Source organism: Castanea sativa, chromosome 8 (assembly GCF_040712315.1).
Source record: "Castanea sativa cultivar Marrone di Chiusa Pesio chromosome 8, ASM4071231v1".
In the NCBI taxonomy this organism is placed as follows: Eukaryota; Viridiplantae; Streptophyta; class Magnoliopsida; order Fagales; family Fagaceae; genus Castanea; species Castanea sativa.
The window spans coordinates 23,280,945-23,305,607 of record NC_134020.1 but is presented as its reverse complement, the minus strand read 5'-3'; the positions used below and the strand labels follow the sequence as shown (position 1 = coordinate 23,305,607).

Genomic DNA, 24,663 nt, shown 5'->3' with positions numbered 1-24,663 from the left:
AATCAAGATGGACTTAATAACTAGGCGTTCTTATTGGGGAAAAAAAGTTATTGGGACAAGGGAGAGAGAGGGAAAATGTACCACATATACACGCATACAAATTAAGGGTAAGCACCCCTAGGGAGGCTTTTGACTTTTTTGAGCTAATATTGTTGTCCTATGCGTAAGAGGAGCTAGCTAGCTCTACCCTTATTTTTAAGGGTACTGTTAAGAGTGCTGGTTAAAAATTAATAATGAGCTACAATACACTGTTTTCAAAGAAAAAAAATACAGTTGTTAATAATTCATTAGTTAGCACGCATAAATTTATTGTCTATTTGTTTTTTGATAGGTCAAGACTTAAAGTATGATATTTACGTACTGTTCTTTAGATTCCTCTCTTAAGATTCAGTTATGTGTATTTTTTAGTTAAGTAGCCACATGACTGAATCTTAAGAAGAGAATCTTAAGAAGAGAATCTATGAAATAGCACTTAAGGTACTGTACCTAAGTTTTGTCATTTTTTATATATGCATATAGTTTGATAATTGACCATTTTAAGAAAATTTTGATACAATTTTATGGAATATATAAAAAGTCATCAAAAAATTAATTAGTAACATCTTTCTTTTCTCATAAAAAGTTTCTAAAAATATTCGCTAAATTAATACTCTTAGAGAAATGCTATGTTCACAACATTTTCACAACAAATTTGAAATGACGGGTTGTTATCTGTACATAAAAAAGTAATTTAAGTCATGGATTCAAATTAGAACCAATAACAACTTATCACCTATAATTGTTGTGAAAGTTTTATAAAAATATTGTGGTGTAGCGTTACTTCTCATATTCTTAGGACATCCGTTAACTTTTTTTTCTTTTTTTCTTTTTTCCTTTTGAAAAATGTATAAAAATAACATTACTATTTAATAAAGTATTAAATACACTTTAACCACTATTTTGGGGGATTGGTTAACAAAATCCCAATTTTAATGGGAAGCAAATGAATTGTAACCTCACTAGCTCGTTACTTTCTATAAATTGATGTAATGTTACGTAAATAATATAATACTAATTAAATGGATGCTTTAATTATTTTCTTGCGATAACGTCTTTGGCATCATCTCTCTTTCTAAAATGGATTTTAAAAGGTTAGCTTGAAGGGAGTGGGGGAGAGTGTGTACAAGTACAACTGTGCATGCTTACCTTCAATCATGCAAAGAATGGGCTCTACGCCTCTATAGACCATAAACTCAAAGTAGAAAGCTGTTTGCCATAATGAAGAACATGGTTGAGGTTTCCTTTTCACCAATAATGACTTTCGTGCAAGCTATGACTGTAATCTAATTTATAGGGGAGGTCTGTGTACAATGTTGGAGCTTGAGGAGGGACCATCTTCTTGAAACTTTGAAATGCTTCAAGTTTTTCTTGAGGATAATTTTTTAGTGAAATACATGAATACCCCCCAAAAAAAAAAAAATCATTTGACCCCATATTATAAATAATTCTTAATTTATCTTTTATGATCCTAGTTCTATACCTTGAAATTTTGCAGGGCTACAAGCAAGTCCCACGCTTATGAATAATAGCATGCTTGCGAATGAAGCTACATGAATTTGTTCAAAGTTAAGGTCAGGTGGATAGCTATTAACGTACTTGTAAAAAACAAGTTTAAGACCCCCAACGTGTGTTAACCTTGCGGAATTAACAAATTTAATGGTTAAATACACCAATTTCAAAAGTATCCAACAAATAAATATAAATAACCATAGCTATGCAATATACCAAATCAAGTAAAGCAATAAAGATAATTATACACAAATCTGGTTATTATTAGAAATATGGAACAATTGTTGTAGTTAGTTAGTTAGTTAGTTAGTTAGTTTGTTAGTTGAGATTATGATGAGTTTGTTAAGATTTGGGTACATGTAGCTTATCTATTGCTAAGTATTTAACACACTCAATTCATATTACAATGTTAAATTAACTAGCCAATTAATTATCTTGAGTCATGTAGGCCAATGAAGTTAGAGCTAGTCTTCTATAAACACAATATTGTAATTCAACATTAGATATAGAAAATCCACTTAATAAATAACTGTTACAAACAATCAACGACTCACAAAACCTTTATAGCCTCTATGCAAGCCCAATGGTCCTAGCAACTCTAGAATCCGTATATAGTGATTTCCTCCATGAACTCCTCGCTTGCAAAAGTCAGAATCTCTTACACTTTAAGGAACCTCCATGAAGCTTTGACTGCATTAATGAACCTCACTGGAGATGTAGCTCCGCGGTTTCAATAATTCAGTACTCATAGGTTCTAGATGACCATGATTAAAAACATAGGGAAGCAAAATCAAGCCAAGATCAAGAGCCAAATGAAAATCAAGAGATGAGGATATGGAACCATGGAAGCTCAAGACAAAGCTCTCTCTCATACGGGTTTAGCACAGAAAAGAAAGGCCGAACGAAAAAATAATGGGAGCTCAAACCTTGCTATGTTTGTTCAACCAAAAAATAAGGGTATTTGCCTTATTGAACTGTTGCAAGTGTTGTATGAAGAGAAATGCTATATACACATCATTTTTACAATATTTTCATAACAAATCTTAAGTAGCAAATTGTTACTAGTTGTTGTTGTTAGAAAAAATATATATATCTCAGTGGTAAATTCAAATTTGAACTGATAACAACTAATCACCTATAATTTGTTGTAAAAATATTGTGGACGTAACATTTCTCGTTGTATGAATTTCAAAATCCCACATCTTTGGGGTAGATTTCAACACATTGCCATTTTGCAAATACATCCTAGATGTTGTTCCATTATCTATTTATTGTCTGATATTCAACAAAATTTCATGTTATATTATCACTTATAAAGAGGATCAATACACCAAAGTTGGATTAGTAGCCATAACTAAGGAGTTTTATTCTCTCAGAGAGAGAGAGAGAGAGAGAGAGAGAGAGAGAGAGAGAGAGAGAGAGAGAGAGAGAGAGAGAGAGAGAGAGAGAGAGAGAGAGAGAGAGAGAGAGAGAGAGAGAGAGTGTGTGTGTGTGTGTGTGTGTGTGTGTTGAGGTAAGCATAAAAAGGTGTTTCAGCATCTAAAAACTCAAGTGTAGCATTTATTGTTGTTACGGTTCAATTGAGCCACATTAACATCCACATCATTAGCCTTTTTCTTTCTAATTATCCTATAATTTGTTTTGACATTTACATTTTCCTTTTTAATGATTACACTTTCTCCAGCTTTTTTCCTTCTTATACTTTTTCATCTCCTACCACTGCCTTCAACTTTAATATCACTATTCATCTTTCTCTTCATTTTCCTTTATTTTATCTTTTCATCTTTCCCTTTGTTACATTTTCATCTGCCCACTACTGTCAATCTTTCTTCTTTTATTTTGTCTCTTCATATTCACAAAATCTTACTATAAATTTGTCATTCTCTCTTCTATTTTTTGTATAGTTTTCCCTCACAAAAGGGTTATTTTTCTCTCCTTCTCTCTCTCTCAATAATTTTTGGAGTATTTTTTTAATATTTTTCCTGCATCTTTGCTTTAAGTTGATAAGATGTTTTTTTTTTGTTCTTTTCTATTATTAAATGTTATCCTATTGCGTTATAAAAATTAAAGATAATATATAAGAATATAATATATATTATTCAATTACATGACATGATTTGGGTAGTTTGATGTTTATTGTTATTTTGTTTTTTTCTTCTCATCTTATTTTATTCAATATTTCAATTTTAAACTCAACCACATCACCATATAATTAAATTATTTTTATCTTATCTTATTTTTTATTTTAAAAAATTAAACATATAATATTTTATTTAAATTCAAATAAATAAATTGTACTCATTTTTTAAATATTTACACTTTCTCTAACCTTTCACCTTCCTTTTATCTTTTCATCTCCCCACTAACCTCTATCTTAATATTACTCATCATCTTTCCTTTTATCTTCCTTTATTTTGTTTATTCTTATTATTGTTATTCTTTTAGTATAAATTTGATGTTCTCTCTTCCATTATATACATCATCTCACAAAAAAAATTTATCTCTCTCAATATTTGGTGGATTTTTTTTTTTTCATCTCTGCTTTAGGTTAATAAATTTTTGTGTATTTTTAAACTCTACTTTAGGTTGATACAGTTTTTTTTTTCACATTGATTGTTAAATTTTATTATATTGCATTATAAAGAATTAAAGATAGTATATAAGAATGTAATATTATTTTATTACATAGCATGATTTGGATAATTTGGTGTTTATTATATCTTTTACTTTTTTTCTTCTCATATTATTTTATTTAGCATTTAAATTCAACCACTCCTCCATATGTTCAATTATTATTATTTTTATTATTATTATTATTATTGTAGGGACATTGGGCCCAATAAAGATGTGATAAACAAGTGAACAATGATGTCTGAGGAAGAGCTTAGTCTTCGGATATTAAAGTCAAGGTCATAGGAAGAGAGGTTTAATATCCCCAAGCCATGTTATAAAAAATCCTATGGCTACGGGAAGACACGGTACACGTGGAGGACAATAGAAAGAGCGGTGGAATATCTAAGGTAAAGCTGCTACCACTGCCCACACATTAAAAACTCTGCAATTGATATACTGACTGCATTAATGGAGAAATGAGACCTGAGCATGAGGTTTGGAACTTGGTCTCTGACCCTAGAGGACTTCGGGAAAATTTGATGGGACAAGTATCCAAAGCCAGCGTTACAACCATGAGGTGGAATATGATAAAGAGAAGAAGAGGAAGTATAAATAAGAGGAAAAACCTTCGAAAGAGGGGAGGCTTTTTCTTGAGAAAGAAGAAAGAATAGCATATGATAATCTAGCGATCTATAATTGTAATCAACCTTGAGAAGTAATACTATAAACTATCCTCGGATTGTGTCCGAGGAAGAGCTTTCATTTATATTCTTATAGTTAATTCCTTGTTTGTGCCATTGGGTCCGAGGCCCATTCTTTCTTTGTTGTTCGAACCATCCTCAAAATCTAGATTTCAAGCTCACTCTCTACAAAATTTATTGTAAAAGGCCTTTCAAGCCCATTCCCTTTGATTGTGGATTGGAGGTTCAAATTGTGTCCTTACAATTATTATTATTATTATTATTGTTGTTGTTGTTGTTGTTGTTGTTGTTATTGTATATTTTTTTAAAGTCGATATCTATTATTTGAAATAATGTTTTAAATTAGAAGTTTTTTGTAGTGTAACATGATATATTTTGTAGTTGGATATTATATATAATAAGATTAGTATGAAAACACAATGAAATTAACAACAACAAAAAAATTCTCTTTATTTTATAGTGTGAGAATTATTATACTAATTTATAACCACGTATACTATAAATATGTATGCGAATCAACTCTTATAGGTGTATTTTTCTTCAAAACATAGATCGACATCTCTTTCTTTCTCACAATTAATAAATCATATATCATAAAATAAAAATATAAAATAAAATAAAATGAAAAAACAATTTTTTTTCATCATATGAACATATGAATAAATCCTATAGTATATAACTCTTCAAATTCATAAAACATATGATTACTTATATTATATAGTAAAATAAGTCCAACCTATCCATCATGACATTGCAATATTGTCTAGATATAATTATATAAAAATAACATTTTGTTGATCTTGTTTTATAAATCAAAAGTACCATCTATATAACTAATAATATCATTAAAGAGTAACATATGACGGAGAATTCTTAATTTAAATAGCAAATTATATATGATGGGGTATGATAAAATACCAACTCCAACATCGTCCATGAAGCTCGTCCAGGACAAAGTCAGTATAGCAAGGATTGTAGGAACCTCGTCCATAACTATCTCGTCCGTGCAGGAAGAAGCTTCGACAAGGTTCGCGTAGTCAAGGGACAAAACCGCGCCGTCTCGTCCAAGGAAGCCATAAACCTCGTCCTGAACAAGGTCGTCCATAGGGGAACGACCTTCCTTCTAAGCAAGGTATACTCAACTAGATGACCCTCGAACGAGGCCTTGACACTTAGGAAAATTCTTGAGTGTGTATTACAACTCCTTATTACACACATAACTTCTAGTAACCGTTATGTGAGAAGTATGTGACTCCTAAGCAGTTGTTGAAGTCATCTTTGAACCCTCACACCTCCTCAAATCTAGGAGAGGTTACAAGTTTGATAACTATCTTTAAGACACTATATAAATGCTCATTCAGACCTAACAAAGGTAGGTTTTTTACACATCCTAAAAAGTTGGAACTCCAAAATTTGAGAGAGAAAAACTAACTTTGCCATCGGAGGGTTCTTGGCCAGCAACCCCAGTCACCTTTGATTGTTTTTCTTCCTTTTTCAGGCCATCAAGGCAGTCAGTAGTCCTTTTAAGTCCGAAACATTCAGCCTACTGATTTTCTTCGCATCATCAGTTGGCGTCGTCTGTAGGAAAAGTGTTTTCTTTTCATTCGATTGATTGTTTTCAACGATTAGCCTTTCCTAGACAAAAGGCTGAATGGTTCGAACAAGATCAAGGGCTACCAGTCCAGGCCACCAAGAGAGCAGGGATGCTTCTAGTAATCCCCTCCACGATCGTCAGTCAGCACCTGTCATGCAACCACCTTCTGTTCAACATATACAGTCCATGGCAGCCGCTATGGCGGAATTGACTTGTCAGAATCAAGAGTTAAACAGAGAGATCAATCTAAAGAGGTAGCGCCATGATGGGCACACGAAAGCACAAGCCCAGAGTCAGGAAAGTGGAGGAGAAAATGTGAGTTCGAAAATCAGACAAGGGGTACTGCTTCAAGAAGAGTGAGACACTTGGAAAGGGAGATGGACCAGATGAGAAAAGGCATGGATGAAATGAAGGAGAATATGAGGTGGGCGAACCCCGTGGATGATTTAGTTCACCAAACGGACTGCCCTTTCATGGCTTCCATCAATAGTCACCCCCGACCCCCGAAATTCAAAATGCCTTCCTTGGATTTTTATGATGGAAATCGTGACCCGTGTGATCACATCGCTACCTTCAAGACGACCATGCACCTTCAAGGGGTCTCGGACGACATTATGTGCAGAGCTTTCCCTACCACACTTAAGGGACCAGTGCGGGTGTGGTTCAGCAAAATACCCCCAAACTCTGTAGGCTCATTCGATGAGTTGACTAAGTTGTTCGTCAATAATTTCATTGGAAGGCAACGCCACAAGCGTTCCTCTTCTAGTTTGCTAACTATAAAGCAGTGGGAAAATGAAAGTTTGCGATCTTTCATTACCCGATTCAATGAAGAAGCCTTGATGGTGGATGAAATGGACGACAAGTTGTTATTAGCCACCTTTTACAATGGGGTCAACTCTAACTTGTTCATTCATAAGCTCTACAAGCCGGAACCATAGACTATGGCCAAACTCGTCCATTCAGCCCAAAATTTCATGAATGCTGAGGACGCTATTATAGCCAAAAAGAGAAAGAGATTAGAACGCTTGGAAGCAAGAAACCAGCGTTATCCAGATCAGGGTCCTCGTCCAAAGATGGCTCGGGCAGAAGAGAAAAAAGAAAAAGATGGTAAGAAGGCGAGTTCCTCAGCAAGAAATCAGAAATACACACCCCTAAATACGCCACTAGAGCAAGTGCTTATGCAAATCAAGGATGATCCGTCCTTGAAGTGGCCAGAGAAAATGAAAGGAGATCCTAATAAGCGCAATAGGAACAAGTATTGCCGCTTTCACATAGACCATGGGCATGACACGAACAAATGTTTTGATTTGAAGCAACAGATAAAGAATCTTATCAGGCAAGGGAAGTTGGGGAATTTCCTTGGACGAGACCAAAGAGATGAGAAGCTAAAGGCCAAGGTGGAAAAGTCATCACGACCCCCACTTGGAGAAATAAGAGTCATTATAGGAGGAACCTCAACAGCATAGTTGTCCAAGTTGAAGAAAACATACCTGAAGGTGGTGCAAAACGTCCAGCTGTCGGGACGACCTCCCAGGACGAGGGAAGCAAATGAGCAAGCCATCATGTTCACGGATGAGGATGCTGGACGAGTTCATCACCCGCACGATGACGCGATAGTCATTACCTTACTCATTGCCGATTATATGACTAGGAGGGTGTTGGTAGACAATGGTAGTTCGACGGACATTCTATATTACCCCGCCTTCCAACAAATGAGGCTAGGACGAGATCAACTCCGACCAATGAATTTGCTGTTGGTGGGGTTTAGAGGAATGAAGGTGCAACTTGTGGGCACCATCACATTACCAGTAGTGGTAGGAGCATATCCGCGGCAGATAACCAAAGAGGTAAACTTCCTTATTGTTGATTGTGCATCATCATATAATGCTATCATCGGAAGGCTAACTTTGAATAGTTAGAAGGCAGTAACCTCTACCTATCATTTGCCCGTCAAATTTCCAACTGAGCACGGAATGGGCCAAGTACAAGGAGATCAGTTAGCAGCCAAAGAGTGCTATCTAGCCATGTTGGTGACAGACGAGCACGTACAGACGATGAGCATAGATGAGAGAAGGATAGCAGCGGAACCCACTGAGGTGTTAGAAGATGTCCATTTAGACGAGAGCAGACCCGAGAAGTTCACTAGAATTGGAGCGAGTATGGAAGAAGAGGCAAAGCATACTCTGATCCAGTTTTTGAAGAAAAGCCTTGATGTCTTTGCATGGAGTCATGAGAACATGCCAGGTATTGATCCAAGTGTCATTACTGACCGTCTGAATGTGTGTCCCTACTCCAAACCAGTGCGTCAGAAGAAGAGGGTTTTTGTTCCTGAGCGAGACAATGCTATCAAAGAAGAAGTCCAGAAATTGAAATTGATCACCACGGAGTTCATCCGAGAAGTTTATTACCCGGACTGGTTGGCGAACGTAGTCATGGTAAAGAAGGCCAACGGCAAATGGCGAATATGCGTGGACTTTACTGACTTAAACAAAGCTTGCCCCAAGGACAGTTATCCATTGCCATGCATTGACCAGCTGGTGGACTCGACGGCAAGTCACAGATTGCTGAGCTTCATGGACGCCTTCTCAGGCTACAACCAAATAAAAATGGACGAGGCAGATCAAGAAAAAACCTCATTCATTGCTAGCCAAGGGTTATTTTGCTATAAGGTAATGCCCTTTGGTTTGAAGAACACAGGGGCGACTTACCAAAGACTGGTTAATCACATGTTCCGTCCTCAAATCGGGCGAAATATGGAGGTTTATGTGAATGATATGCTGGTAAAGAGCTTAGACGAGGGAAAGCATCTAGACAACCTTCAAGAGACCTTTGATACACTTCAGCAATATAACATGAAATTAAATGTAAGCAAGTGTGCTTTTGGAGTTTCGTCGGGAAAGTTTTTGGGGTTCATGGTTTCGCATAGAGGAATTGAAGCGAATCCGGACAAAATTCAGGCAATACCGAGTATGGAACCACCGAAGAACATCAAAGAAGTCCAATCTCTTACCGGACGAGTTACCGCCCTTAACAGGTTTGTTTCGAAAGCTACTGACAAGTGTTTGTCATTCTTTAAAATCCTCAGGAAGGCATTTGAGTGGACGGACGAGTGTCAGAGGACCTTCCAAGACTTGAAGACTTACCTCACAATAGCACCTTTGCTGAGCCCATCTATACCTAGTGAAGAACTATATTTGTATTTGGCAGTATCCCTGCACGCTGTGAGTTCGGTGTTGGTTAGAGAAGAAGGACGGGTTCAAAAACCGGTTTACTATACAAGCCGAGCGCTAAGGGGAGCGGAACGACGATATCCAATGATGGAGAAGCTAGCCTTTTCTTTGATCACGACTTCTAGAAAGCTGAGACATTATTTTCAAGCTCATGTTATCAACGTCCTAACGGATCAACCCCTAAAGAAGGCAATGAACAATTTGGAGGCTGCAGGACAACTAATCCATTAGGCGGTGGAACATAGTGAGTTTGATATCAAATACCAACCAAAGAGCGCGATCAAGGCACAGGTGTTGGCAGATTTCATTGCGGAGTTCTCCCCTAGCTAGGACGAGCTAAACAAAGATGAAGGAGTTGAAAGGTGGGTTATCAATGTAGATGGATCGTCCACACTATATGCAGGGGGATCAGAGTCATACTCAAGTCCCCAGAAGGTGACGAGTTGGAGTACACGGCCTGTTTACAGTATCAAACCAACAACAACGAAGCTAAGTATGAAGCTCTACTCAAAGGGCTAAAATTGGCTAAGTCCTTGAGGGCGGAATCAATAATAGTCAAAGGAGATTCTCATTAGTCATTAATCAAGTGAATGGAATGTGTGATGCTAAGGAAGATCGGATGAAGAAATATCTAAGCAAAGTGAGGCGGCTTGTTCAAAAATTTACAGAAGTGAGTTTTGTCCAACTCCCAAGTGAAGAAAATATGGAAGCAGATGCCTTGGCGAGAGCAGCTTTGGGAGGAGGAGTTATGGACAAGTACGATAGAATCCAATACATGCCGAGCATAGACCTCCTAGATATACAGCAAATAGTAGGGGGAGAAAATTGGATGAGTCCAATAATAATCTATCTTAAGGATGGAATGCTTCTGGAAAACAAGAGTAAGGCTAGGAAGCTGAAGGTCAAGGCCGCCAAGTACGTCCTCATAAATGAAGTGCTATACAAGCGAGGCCTTTCTCAACCTTACCTAAGGTGCCTGGCTCCAGACGAGTCAAACTATGTTTTGAGGGAAGTTCATGAAGGAGCATGTGGGAATCACTCAAAAGCAAGATCGCTAGTCCATAAGGTCGCCCGTGCAAGCTACTACTGGCCTACAATTCAAGCAAATGCTAAGGCCTATGTCAAGATGTGTGACCAGTGTCAGCGTTATAGCAACGCCCCTAGACAGCCGTCAGAGTACCAGACCCCAATGATGGCCCCATGGCCCTTTGCACAATGGGGACTGGATATCCTAGGTCCTTTCCCCTTAGGAACGAGACAAATGAAATTTTTGGTAGGGATTGACTACTTTACCAAGTGGGTGGAGACCGAACCTCTTGCAAAAATTACTTAGCAAAACATTAAGAATTTCGTTTGGAAGAATATTCTATGTAGGTTCGGAGTACCTAGGGTATTAGTATATGACAATGGACGACAATTTGACAATGCACATTTCAGGGACTTTTGTGAACAGTTCGGAATCAAGAATCACTATTCCTCACCCTTCCACCCACAGGCGAACGAACAAGTAGAAGTGGCGAACCGATCCCTACTGAAAATCATCAAGACTCGGCTCGAGGGGGTAAAGGGGATATGGCCAGACGAGTTACCAAGTGTTCTTTAGGCCTACAGGACGACTGTATAGACACCGATAGGAGAAACCCCCTTCAAGCTAGCCTATGGAAGTGAAGCGGTCATACCTATAGAAGTTCACATGGCTAATCATCGAGTAGTGACATACTAGGAGAAAGACAATGCAGAGCAACTCCGTCTTAACCTCGATCTCATTGACGAGGTAACGATGGATGCAGAGCAAAGGACAGCGAGATATAAGAATCTTATGGCTAGACAGCATGATGCCATGGTAAAACCCAAGCGCTTCAACATTGGGGACCTCGTTCTCAAAAGAGTCTCGTTGACAACTAGGAATCCAGCTCATGGAAAATTGGGACCCAATTGGGAAGGACCCTATAGGGTAATCAACTGCAAGAGACAGGGGTTATACTACTTGGAAGCTTTGGATGGACGAAAGTTAGAGCATCCTTGGAACGTGAAGCACCTGAGGAGGTATTGTCAATGATGAGCTTGGACGAGGGGAAGCAAAGACGAAGTTATAGCTATGGTCGACGAAGTTATAGCTATGGTCTACGCGTTTATTTATATTTACTGTTGTGTTCTTATTACTATTATGGTGTGTTTTAAGAATAAAAGTGCACTAGTTCTCAAACGTTTGCATCGTCTACAAACAAGTTTGTGAAAGACGAGGTTATGTATGTAAGTATTTTCCTAAGGCACTAACTTTTAAGCATGTGCCATGTTTATGGACAATATTTATATAATAATATGGTTTGGATTTCTAATGTATTTAATGCATAAATCTAATTTCCATAATAGTACCCACAATGCGGGTAAAAGCCTAAGACGAATGAAAATCTCTGGACGCAATGATGTAACATTCATAAGCTTTCCTTGAAACAAGGATAAAGTAAAGAAAAATAAACTAAGGCATACTCGTCTAAAAGTATGCAGACGAGAAAATGGCATACAGTGAAGCATTAGTCCATGAACAAGCATCTGGCCAAGACGCTCAGATGTTCTAGGACGAGTCAAATACTAGAAACATCTTGACGAAAGACAAATACCAACTGCCTAGCCTAAGGACGAGGTAAAGGACTGGCAAAATCATCATTGTCGTTTCTAAGACGAGTTACACTTAGAAAAATTTAAATGGCTAACAAAGACATCCATGCATAGGTGGGTCGTCCACAAGAAAAACACATGGACAACCATTCAACACTTAGAATGCTCAGACTGTTTAAAAGCCAATAACATTCAATGATGAAAACAGAGGATAAACTTGTCCATACAAAAAAAGTCAATACTGGATAAAAATAGATATTCATCAAAGTTTAAAATAAGGGTAGACGACCGCCGTCCAAAAACGCTTACAAAGTAAGCCTTAAAAGACAATTGTTAATAAACTCATCCAGAACACTCTAGAAGAGAGAATTGTACTCAAATACATTTTAATAAGGGTCCAAAAAGCAAAGGACCAAGCCAAAAGAAAAACAAAACAACAATAACACTTTTAAGTTAAAAATCTCGTCTTCAAAAAGGAGGGGCATCTGCACTAGGGTCGTCCTGAGGTGGCTTCGTAGTGGCATCATCCTCAACATTAATGTCATCTGAGCTCGTCTGGAGGAGGGAGCTTGAAGCAGCCCCACCAAGGTTAAGCTTAATGAGGCTAAAGTCAATCTCAGGGAATTCCTCCATTGCTTCCATCCTGAAATCTTCAAATCTAGCTGCATAGATGATGTCCAGAAGATTGGTGAATTCCTTGGACAACTTAAACTCTGCTACTGCGTCTCCCTTAGTCTTTTCAAGAAGGGTGCTTAACTCATCATTCTTCTTTTGGAGTTAATCAAGACGAGTATCTTTCTCCTTGACTTCAGTCTCCAACTCCTTGATATGGGTTTGTAACTTCTTTGCCTCGTCCTTGGCCTTGCCAGCCACTTCAGCCCACCTCTTAGACTCATCCTTCCCTTTCTTAACCATCCTCTCAAGCAGAATCATCGTCTTGTCTAACTGAGTTACTTACCTAGACGCGGCAATGAACGTAGACATTGCCTGCACAAATTAAAATTTTTATTGCAACATATACATGTGTATTTATAATAAGACGAGGTAAACATATATAAAGAGTACATACCTTAAAAAGGTCATGCACACCAAAGTGCTTAAAGTCCTTTAACGACATGTCATAACATGCCTTCACATCCTCGTTTGTAACAGCCTTCTCGAACCTTTCCCAAGCCAGGTCCTTATTTCCAAGAAGGTTCTGGGGCATATGCTGAGGGGGTTGAGACAAAGCAGGCGCATTAACAGTGGACAGGATTTGCACAGACGAAGGACCTTTGGGCTCTGAATCAACGTCCAAAATCTAGAAGAAATGACTTTGGGAGAGGAGGATGGGATTGGTTTGGTCGTCCTGAGTTCAAGCGTCCTTAGCCTTGGATGACCTATGCTTAGCCCTTTTATCCTTGCACCTACTTGGAAGATTCTCCAAGTCAACAGCTAGAGATAAGTTTTTCCTCTTATCACCAATGGATGGACGAGGCTAGGTTTCCACCCCTTGCCCAGCTTCCTCGTCCACCACTTCTTTATCCTTGTTCTCCTTCATCGTCGCCATTCTTAAAAAGAAAAACGTTAGTCAAAAAAAAAAAAAAAAAAAAGAGGGATAGGAAAGAACTTACTTCTACGGATAGTGAGTTCGTGGGCAATAGTTTCAGCGGACAGCTCCGGACCTAACCCCCAAGTGGCAAGATGTTGAAGGCTTACCAAGGAATGGAACGTCCTATCAATGTATAGACGTGCTTTTTGAACTCGTTCAAGGTAAAACTTGCTCAAATCAGGCCGTCTAGCACCTACAAAAAAGAAAGGAAGGTGATTAGACGACTACAATAAAAATTAACAAAAAGTGAAAGGACAGACAGACATACCTTCAGGATGAAGGTTCCCTAACTCTCCTGTGTAGGGAGGGAATGAATTCCTATCAACCTCAATAGGGCATCCAGCCCAAAAGCCAGAGACGAAGAAGAACTCCTTCTTCCATTTCCTATCTAAGGTGACTAAGGACTTTATCAGTCTATAGCCTCTCCCTCTGGCTGTGAATTGATAAAAGCCAAGGGATTGGTTAATCTTAGAGGATTTATAATAAAAGAGGAACTCGTCCACAGTAAGAGGACGATCCCCCTCAAACACCTCCCTCCATAAAACTTGCATAGTGACAATTAGCCTCCATGCATTGGGGTTGAACTAGCATATGCCTAAACCTAACCTAGATAGCAACTCCCTGGCAAAAGCATTAAGGGGCAACCTCAAACCCCCCAAAAGGTAAGCCTCATAAATGCCAATGCCAAAACGAGGTTGACAACACCACTCATCACGCACAGGTACCCTAGGATTTAAATCTTCAGGGATTTAGTACTAAGTCTTAAGAATCCCCAACTTTCTCTCGTCTGTCTTAGAGGCAACCCTAACAGCACAACTATAAACTACCTCTTCCTTGTCTTGAGCAGAAGACGAGGGAGCACTTGTGCCAGCCCTAGACCCGGACTCAACCCTCATCCTAAGGTTTTCCTGAAATACCTCTAAGGGAATCCCAGGTTCACCTGATGTATACTCGTCCGTAGTGTTTCCCTCACTACTGCTATTGCAATCACTACTACTATCACTAGATCCACTAAAACTACTAGGGCCATGATAGTCGTCTATGGCTTTGTCAATTCTATTGCTAAACGAAGAAAAAGCTAACTCGGACATTCTTTAAGAAAGCTTAAAACCCGAGGACGAGGATGGAGAAAATACCTGGATCTAGATGAAAGGAGACTATGGACGCAGGGAACTTCTAGACGAGGCGCTAAGACGAGGGATGTCAAAGAAGAAAATTTCAAAAATAAGGAAGGTAGTGGAGGAATTCCACTATTTATAGGCAATAAGCCCTAGTACCCGAAGCGACGCAACCAGCCAAAATGTGACAAATGGCACGTCCCTCGAAAAACGAGCTGACATGACCAAGTCACCAATTAGATCATGACACGTGGAACACATAACAACTGACATAATGACACATGTCCTAGATGACCCATAGACAAGGGGGCAACTGATGGAGTATGATTAAATACCAACTCCAGCATCGTCCATAAAGCTCGTCTAGGACAAAGTCAGTAAAGTAAGGATTGTAAGAACCTCATCCATAACTATCTCGTCCATGCACGAAGAAGCTTGGACAAGGTTCGCATAGTCAAGGGACAAAATCGCGCCGTCTCGTCCAAGGAAGCCATAAACCTCGTCCTGAACAAGGTCATCCATAGGGGAACGACCTTCCTTCTAAGCAAGGTATACTCAACTAGAGGACCCTCAGACGAGGCCCTAACACTTATGAAAATTCCTGAGTGTGTATTACAACTCCTTATTACACGCATAACTTTCAGTGACCGTTATGTGAAAAATATATAACTCCTAAGCAGTTGTGGAAGTCATCTTTGAACCCTCACACCTCCTCAAATCCAAGAGAGGTTACAAGTTTGATAACTGTCTTTAAGACACTATATAAACGCTCATTCAGACCAAACAAAGGTAGGTTTTTTACACATCCTAAAAAGTTGGAACTCCAAAATTTGAGAGAGAAAAACTAACTCTGTTATCGGAGGGTTTTTGGCCAGCGACCCCGGTCACCTTTGATTGCTTTTCTTCCTTTTTCAGACCATCAAGACAGCCAATAGTCCTTTTAAGTCCGAAGCATCCAGCCTATTGATTTTTTTCGCATAATCAATATATATAAATTATCTAACACAAACGTCTATAAGAAGAAAGAATCTATAACTTTAATATGAAAATTTGGCAAAATGATTGAATAAAATACTACCTCAACTTAGTGAGATTAAAATATTGTTTCATCTTTGACATATTATTATTAATTTATTTTAAAAAAATTAAACATATAATATTTTACTTAAATTCAATTAATAAAATTGTCCTCATAAAGTGAAGGAATGTTAGGGACACATTCATTCTCACACTCAATGCATCAAAGGGAAAATGGAATACAAAACAAATATCAATTTAGAAACACTAACTTAAAAAAAAAAATTAATGAGGATATCAAACTAAACATAGCAAAAAGAAAATAATAATGCATATTTATTAATGTAATAGAATCATCATCAAATTTTGGTTGAAAAATTAAATCAATAATCAACAATTAAATACAATACCACTTTTAAACTTAAAGCTAATCAAACTCTAACTATGAAAACCATATTTCCAATCATAACTAAAAAAGAGATGTTCTCTAATAATAATAAAAATTACATAAGAAATAAAATTAGAAATTTTTAAAATCTCTTTTTCATTATATATATATATATTCTCATTCACCCTTACTTTTGAAAATCTAATGAACGATAGTACCTCTCATTTAACGTCTCTATCATACAAATCATCAATTAGTAATTATACAATAACTGTAAAAAACGTTACAAATGAGATCATGAAAAAAATTAATAAAACTAAATAGCCACTATCCCATTGTCTATGTATGTGTTAAAATACTTAGTATTCTTAAAAAAAAAATTGAACACTATCATTATAGAGTAGTAGTTTATGGTTTTACAAATATAAAGAAGTGGAATATATAGAGTTGGATAAAATACTACTTTAGTCTCTAGATTTTACCAAAAGTATCACATTATATATATATATATATATATATATATATATATATATATATATATATATAGATATAGGGTTTAAGAAAAAATGTGTATAGTTTTTATTAACTTAAAAAGATAATGAAAAGCTAACTGTTTTTTTTAAGGGGAAAAAAATAAATAATAATATTATTACGCACAACACACAGATCTGCGTCTAGTTAGAATAATTATTGAAGTTGGGAACATAAAAATATAGATATAATAACTTATACGTTAGGCTTAGCGATATTTCAAGTAATAGTCTAAGTCATGCATATTCGAGTAGAATGTAACTAATAACTCATTAGTAGATCGATCCATGTAAAAGTATCGTTACTCCAAACATATCATCGGAATTGAAAATATTGTGACCCATTACTCTTTAAGTTTTGATAAAAAAAAAAAAATGGAAAGACAGCACACCAACATGACACCTTTATTTCTCAGAGGTTAACCCACTCAAGGGTAACCACTTTGTGGACACATCAAATTTTACAACCACAAAATAAAGTCTGAAGCATGTTCTTAAAGTTTTATAATTAAATGTTTATTTTCACACAATATAGTACAGCATTACCCACAAATCCCCAAGTGCAAATCCAACACCCCTTCTCTACTTTCACAGCTAGCGCTAGTCTCATGTACACAAAGGTAGAAGCATTCTCCGGAACAAGGGTTAGCAATCTGCACTCTAGCTCGTGTTATTGTGCACTGTCACAAGAATTATCCCCAGACATACGGTCATTGCTCTGACAGTCTTCTCCTACTTTAGTGTCAGACCTGAAAGTAGAAACAAAATTAGAAATATTGTTTCACCCCAGTACTTTAACAATGAAAATTAGAAAAAAGTACAAATGATAATGAATTCTAATTTGCATCCCAATATATGATCATACGATATCTGTCGAACAAATTGTCCCCGGATACGAGGCCGTTGTTCTGCCAGTTTTTTCCTGCTATGGTATCGAACCTGGAAAACACGATACAACGAAGACTAAGTTTTGTCTATTCTGGAATGAACTAGACTTAAATAAGGGTAGCAATTATATAGAATGGAGAACTAAAATTCACACGTCCTTCAAACACCTCATAGGATAAAAGTATGAAAATGGATTAATGGACCACTAGGTACCAAGGACCCAACTTGTCAGGAGTTCTATATTTTATTCACCTGGGTATTATGAAAATGATTTTTTGTTATTCGTATCCAGTAATCTTATCTAGAATGACAGGTGGACCTAGAGGATATAATTCAGTGTGATTAGGCACATGTAAAATGTAATACATCCGTCATCTTATCTATTATTATTGTTTTCAGCTCAGCCAGAATCATATATTATTCCAATCAACAAGCTCCATATGCTAAAAGTTGGATAATCTTTTTTGCTCTGACAAGTTAACAGTAGGAAATAGTTGGGGAGTGTTTGGGAGAGTAGTTTAAGTTATGTTGTTTGGGTGTTTTTGATATACGCGTGGGTGAAAATGTGTGGAAATGTATGTAATGTTGTTTAAAATGTGTTTAAACTAACTTGTCAAACACCCCTTTAGTAGCTGTGTTTTGCTACATGCAAGGAAAAATGAGTTCACCTTTTTTTCAAAGCATCTCTCCTTCCTTTTCTGACGAAATTTGTTTAAGGCAGCCTCTCTATGTGCAACCCGCCCTTCATCTGCCCCACTTCCACTGTTTTTTCTGCTAATGCCACCAGCTCCACTGTTTCCAGCAGCCCCATTGTCACTTTCCACATTTGTTACTCCAGGATTCAAGGCAGTGCTGCTTCCATTCTGTCCATTGCTCCCATAATTACTTCCAGAGGCGCTTCCATTCACACTATAGTTTCCAGTATTACTTTCAACTGGTCCTCCTAACACATTTGATGATCCACATTGCTGAGCAGTTGCGGCCATGTTCTTCAGGGAGTGATCGTCATGGTCTGGTTGCAGTTGTTGCTGCTGCATGTTGTGGACATGATGATGATAATGATGGTGGTGGTGATGGTGGTGCTGAACTTGGACCTGCTGTTGAGAACCTCTCATTTGGGCATGAACTGTGTTTGCTCCCAAATCTGCTGCCTTCCCAGGTGTTACTTGCTGAGACGAACAAACAAAACCATTCTCCACAGGTTGGAATGCAGAAGAATGAAAAGATTTGAATGCCGATATGGATTCTGGCTTCTCGTTTAACATTTCTGTCTTTGGAATAGCACATTTATTGGTGGAGGCCACATCATTGTTGTTGCTACTCTCATTAGACTGCTGATTTGGAAGAGTGCCACTTGAATGAGAAGAAAAATTGTGCCTTGTTTCTGTATTCATTGCGACTGAGCTATTATCAAGTGGAGAACAGCTTCCTACATTCCCTGTGTGAGCCTGATTAAGAGTGAGAACAACATTAGACATGCCCAGAAATGGAGTTTTGGCTCTTTTTCTCCAGTCTTTTAATCAGCAGCTGCCTGCCAATCACTGTGAGCCACATTATGATACAGAGGATACTCTTATCATTTCACTGAAAAGATTGGGGAATTTCTGTAAAACACCAGTTGCCTTTTATTCTTATATTAGCTGCACACCCATCCACATCACAATGTGGTGCACAATAATTGGGAGCAGGCTGGAATTGCACTGATTAAAGAAAAGGTTATATCAAACAATAGAAGGTACTTGCTGGCTAAGTTTCTACAGAATTTTACCCTATTAGCAGAAGAGGCAGTGTTGTATCTGCACAGGAAGAAGGATAAAAAGTAAGATATTTGTTCAAATATAATGTATTAACAGCACTAACATTATTTCTGCAAGTTCCCTCTTACTTTGAGAATGCTGACAGGTCCGAATGTCTCAGAACATTGCGATCATCATGTGCAACATGTCCAACATCTTCTCTCAGCCTCTTCAGAGTTAGTTCGAGGGACGGCAGTTCTCTAGAATCACAATTTGCTTCAATTTTTGAGATATCAGAGAGGCTATTTGGAGTGGTATAGTCTCTGCTTTCAGCCTGTTGTTTAGTAGAACTGAGAGTTGCACTAGCTACATTGGGAGATTGATTTCTTGGTTTGCTGGTTACATTCTCACTGCTGTGCTCCAGCTGACTACTATCAAATGGCTTCCTATCTACTTCAGGCAAGTTATTCTGCCTTCTGCTTGTCAGATGGATAGATAACATCTCATGTCGACATTCACCATGCAAATCTGGGTTTTTAGATACACCTATTTCCAGATCTTTACCCAATACAAATTTTTCAAAAAAAAAAAAAAGGACACAGATAGCAGTATTAAAATAGTGAAAACTCCAAACCAAAAATAATGCAAGCAAGGGTGAAAAGGTGGATATCATTAAGGCATACCAAGTTTCTGGTCCTGCCCTGGGTACTCTTTTGGCTCAGTAATATGCACCCACCTGTTGCTAGATTTTTCAGGCTTTGTATGAATCACCTGGGCACAGGTGCTATCAGGAGCATCGGCCATTTGATCTAGAGGCGATATTGGTTGGGGGCTTTCAACATCAGCTGCCCTTTTGGTCCATGAACTCTGCAAAATAAGATCATTAGTATGCTTAACTTTTGTCAGCATTGGTGTTCAGAAACCTTTGTTTCTCATATGCTTATCTCAATCTTCTTAAGAATTTGCTATTGAGTGTTCTAGTGTTGAAAAGATAATAGAAGCTCATACAACACATTTCCTATCACACCAAGAAGCAAGACTAATGCCAAGATCTATCACAATCAGATACTGCCAAAATTTGAGTTAGAAATGATGTTGAAGATTATCAATTGAATAGTTGTCTTCAATAAATTTGTCATTGCAACTGGCACAAACCAAGTCATTAAGGAATTTTATCCTGTATGCTGTGACAATTCTTATTCTACTGCTTCCCACTGATATTGATGAGGTATGGAAGGTTACAAGGAGACATTATGTTGTATCTGTGCCCTGATTGCATTGTGAAGGCAGCTACTGAGAGAGGTTTTAAACAAGGCATTGTATATTCCAAGAAGATCCAGAAGAAGAGGTCTACACTCCACTTTTGGGCAATGGCAGTCCCAAAGTGCAAGAAGCATAAGATTTTCAATTGTTATTCTAAATGTCTCTACATTATTGCTTTAGATAGGCATTTATTTTATTTTTAGGGTTCAGGGCACTTAGACATTCCTCTCAAGGGCATACCATATCCATACCTTGTAGTAATGCAATACCCCTTCAAAATAATTTATTTTCTTTTATTTTGAGAAGTAACACCCTTCAAATTTAAAAATTCATAATCAGGGAGGCTTGTTATAATTTTTTGATATCATTATACGATTTTGCTTCAATGGTCTCTGCTATAAGAAATTCTCAAAACAAGGAAAATAAACTACATAAAATGGAATAAGATTTCAACATTACGCACCATTGTACCATCATGCTTTCACAAGTAAAAGGAGTTGAAATTCAAAAGTAATATGTCAAAGAAAATATAATTTAAAATAATCTATAAATCATCACCTGAGTTCCACTTCCATTGTCACTCCCATCCCGAATACTTTGACCATTACTTCCATTATCACGCTCATCACTGCTGCCAGTATTGTTGTCAGACTCATCATTACTTTTTGATTTTGCAGATTTTCTGGTCTGTGTCCCACTTTCACTCCCGCTGCCACTGGACTGAGAAATGGTGATGATAAAAAACCAGGTTGAGTAAGGAATTTCAACACTAATTGCCCTAGAGTGAATGGCAAGGTAATAATTGATTAAACCTATTATCCAAAATCGACTGTAAAACCAACTATGCCATCAATCTAGAAACATATTGATAATTTAATACTAGAAAATTGGTGCATTAGTACTGTCAAGGAAGGGACTAATGTAGTAAGCTCTAAGCAACCATGTCCACTAAAATATCCAAGTACACACTGGCATAGCCCTGAGGTAAATGCCCACATAAATCCACAACAAACAGCTATGACTGTGAAGCAGAAGTAGCAACTCACACTGTGGCATCTCCTCCAAACATGCTGCCAGAGGTTTTTAAGTTCATTCTTCCGAATAGGTTTCACTAAAAAATCAACTGCACCCTTTGATAGACACTTAAAGACTATCCCCATGGAATCATGAGATGACATCACTGCACACATAGCTCATTAGGTGTGATAACCAAAAGCAGCAAATCAACACTATTTATAACAAAACAAGCCTTACATTTTCATCAGTAAAAAAGATAGAAATGCTATTAAATGACACTTACTGATCACGGGAATATTCTTGAGAGATTTGTGTTTCATGATCTTACATAAAAGACCTACTCCAGATAATAAAGGCATGACTACCTCTGTTAGGATAAGATCGATATGATTAGTTGGCTTTTCTAAGATTTTCCATGCTTGAAGACCATTAGCAACAGCAGTAACTGCAAAGACCAGATTAACAATTAAGAAGTGCAAAGGAAAAACCAGTGTTAGGATTTAAAGACAACTTCAAAGGGCTTTAATCGGAAGTCAGAGGAAAAATAAGTTCTCCATCAACAGGCAATACAAAGACCTTTTCAGCACCATGGAAAATATTTTACTAACCTTCGTAACTGCAATTCCGTAGCAGAGCACTGACAACCTGGCGTGTAGAATCATCATATTCCACCAGAAGAACCTTCAAAGATCTAATAGGAAGAAACCTATCCCAACAAATCACAGACCCTTGAGGTTGAGGTTGAGGTTGCAGTATCTGCAACCCATCTTGGACCTGAGTCGGCCCTCTAGGCCCATTGCTTACATCTTCAGTTACCTCATTAATTCTTGACTCATCTTCCTCTGATGACCCCAGACCTTGCCCTTCACCCACTACCCCAGTACTCACTTGCTTTTGCTCAAAACACATATGGTTATTTTGTTCCACAAACCCTCTACCTCGAGCATTATTGCTATTCACAGGAACGGCCCCCATCAAACAGATTCAAGTAGACTAGTGACGACGAATGCATACCCTCATATGCTGAACCACGAAACTCATACATATCGACTTTGAAAATCAACCTCTGAAAACCAAAACCAAAAAAAAAAACCTTTAAATTCAATCTAAAACCTGAAATAAGATTCATAACATGTTCCATCATAGAATATCCATGAAAGAGTGTAAAGATTTAGAATCACACTCTTGCATCAAATCTAATAAAAAATCAACATAACTCACTAAACCCACTAGCACTCTCTTTCATTAGATCAGAACTCCTAGAAGTGTACCCCACACCGTATAATCCCCAGAAAAGAAATTAATGATACAACCAAAGCAAAGCAAATCATATATCACAAACATCTTAGGCTTAGTTTATCAAAAATTTACACACAAATCTACAAGAAAATTTTAAATAACACGGTACTGATTTCCAACTGTTAACAGCTAAAAATAACAAAATAAAAAAAAGGGATATTCGACCACTGAAAACCACAACCCCATTGACCCAATCTGAGCCACAAACAAAACCTTTATATGAAATCATCATCTATAGCATATCCAAGAAAATTTGGGCCAACCTAATTCAAATCACTCTGCCACCACCAAAATCCCCTCGAAAACTTATCAAACACCTAAAATTAGTCTTACCCTGTACAGAAATTAAGCCCAATAGATAATAAAAATAATAATAAATAGTAAATACACATAGATATGCTCAAGCAACCCAAGAGAACATTTGCACTGAAAAACTAAACAGATAAAATCCACACACAGATGTTTAACTCTGATTACCAAAAATCAAAACTAGGAGCAACAAGCATCCTATTTTACACTCCCAACAAAACAGAGCAAAGTGTAACCCGAAAAAAGGAAAAAAAAAAATTTCTCAAAATCAAATCTTGTGTGCTTCCACTTTCCAAAAAAAAAAAAGCTTATTTAAATTAAAAGTCTACTCCTTTATCAACTCCTAAGTTCAGAGCCAAAAAGCCCCAAATTTCTACTACTTTCCCATAGTTTCTCAGCTCCCAAACAGAGCATTATATAATATAATATATATAAATAAATAAAAAAAAAATTCTTATAACTCAAACCCCAAAATTAAAAATTAAAAATAAATAAAGTAAAACTAGTTGAGTTAATCAGAAACATGTTATCATATAAATCACAACTTCAGAGCTTTTATGATGAAGACCAACCCGCCATTGCTAAGCTCGATTTAGCAGATTTAAAATATATATATTAAAAAAAAAATTTAAAAAGAAAAGAAAACAGATCAGAGCCTCACCAATCTGGCTTCAAAAGCCAGTTAACGCATGATTTTCGAAACGAATGAAATCAAAAACGAAAGTTTCGAAACGCTTTAGGGCTTTAAGAAAAAAATATATATATTTCTCGGAGACGAAAGAAAAAAGCTTGACTGGTTAATGCAGAGAGAGAGAGAGAGAGAGAGAGAGAGCTCTACATGGGGTTTGGAGAGGGGAAGATATTATTGTGGGGCGTGGTGACGTGGCAGAAATGGAGGCTGGAGGGGCTCCAAACGACACGTGGGAGGGTGTCGGGACCATCCGACGTGGACAGAATCAGGACCATCTGATATTGTCCAGCTCGAATCTACAAAATCAAAAGCTCGATAGCTGAGAGAGCGAGAGAGTGCGCGCGCGAATCCGATACGATCTTTTCCTGATCTGGGCCTCACCACGTGGCGCTTATGTATCGGTAAATGGAAAATTCCCATTTTTAGATGAGTGAGAGACGGTGTCGTTTTCGGGTCCAGGTGATTCATGAATGAATATCCAATCCCACCCCCCCACTTGTGCTCTCTCTGC

The 24,663-nt window shown here is 37.4% G+C and overlaps 1 protein-coding gene across 2 annotated transcripts; it reads right to left on the bottom strand.

The window, feature by feature from the left end:
• Positions 1-17,335: 17,335 nt before the first annotated feature.
• LOC142607382 (two-component response regulator-like PRR73) lies at positions 17,336-24,297 on the bottom strand. Of its 2 annotated transcripts, XM_075778840.1 has the most exons (11): positions 24,123-24,297; positions 22,462-22,919; positions 22,137-22,298; positions 21,883-22,016; positions 21,395-21,556; positions 20,257-20,440; positions 19,723-20,131; positions 19,606-19,633; positions 18,506-19,285; positions 17,815-17,888; positions 17,336-17,698 (listed from the first exon to the last, which is right to left on the bottom strand). In XM_075778840.1, the coding sequence occupies exons 2-11, from the start codon at positions 22,826-22,828 to the stop codon at positions 17,620-17,622; spliced, it is 2,379 nt and encodes a 792-aa protein (XP_075634955.1). In that variant the 5' UTR covers positions 22,829-22,919; positions 24,123-24,297; the 3' UTR covers positions 17,336-17,619. The 2 variants fall into 2 exon arrangements, with proteins under 2 accessions (XP_075634955.1, XP_075634956.1); XM_075778841.1 differs by lacking the exon at positions 17,815-17,888.
• Positions 24,298-24,663: the final 366 nt, after the last annotated feature.

Excerpts from the sequence above, each read along its gene's own strand:
- LOC142607382 (XM_075778840.1), bottom strand. The coding sequence starts at position 22,828 with ATGGGGGCCGTTCCTGTGAATAGCAATAATGCTCGAGGTAGAGGGTTT. Across the intron at positions 22,017-22,136 it reads CAAGAATATTCCCGTGATCA|TGATGTCATCTCATGATTCC; the intron begins GTAAGTGTCATT and ends CTATGTGTGCAG. Across the intron at positions 17,889-18,505 it reads AGAGATGCTTTGAAAAAAAG|GTTCGATACCATAGCAGGAA; the intron begins GTGAACTCATTT and ends CGTGTTTTCCAG.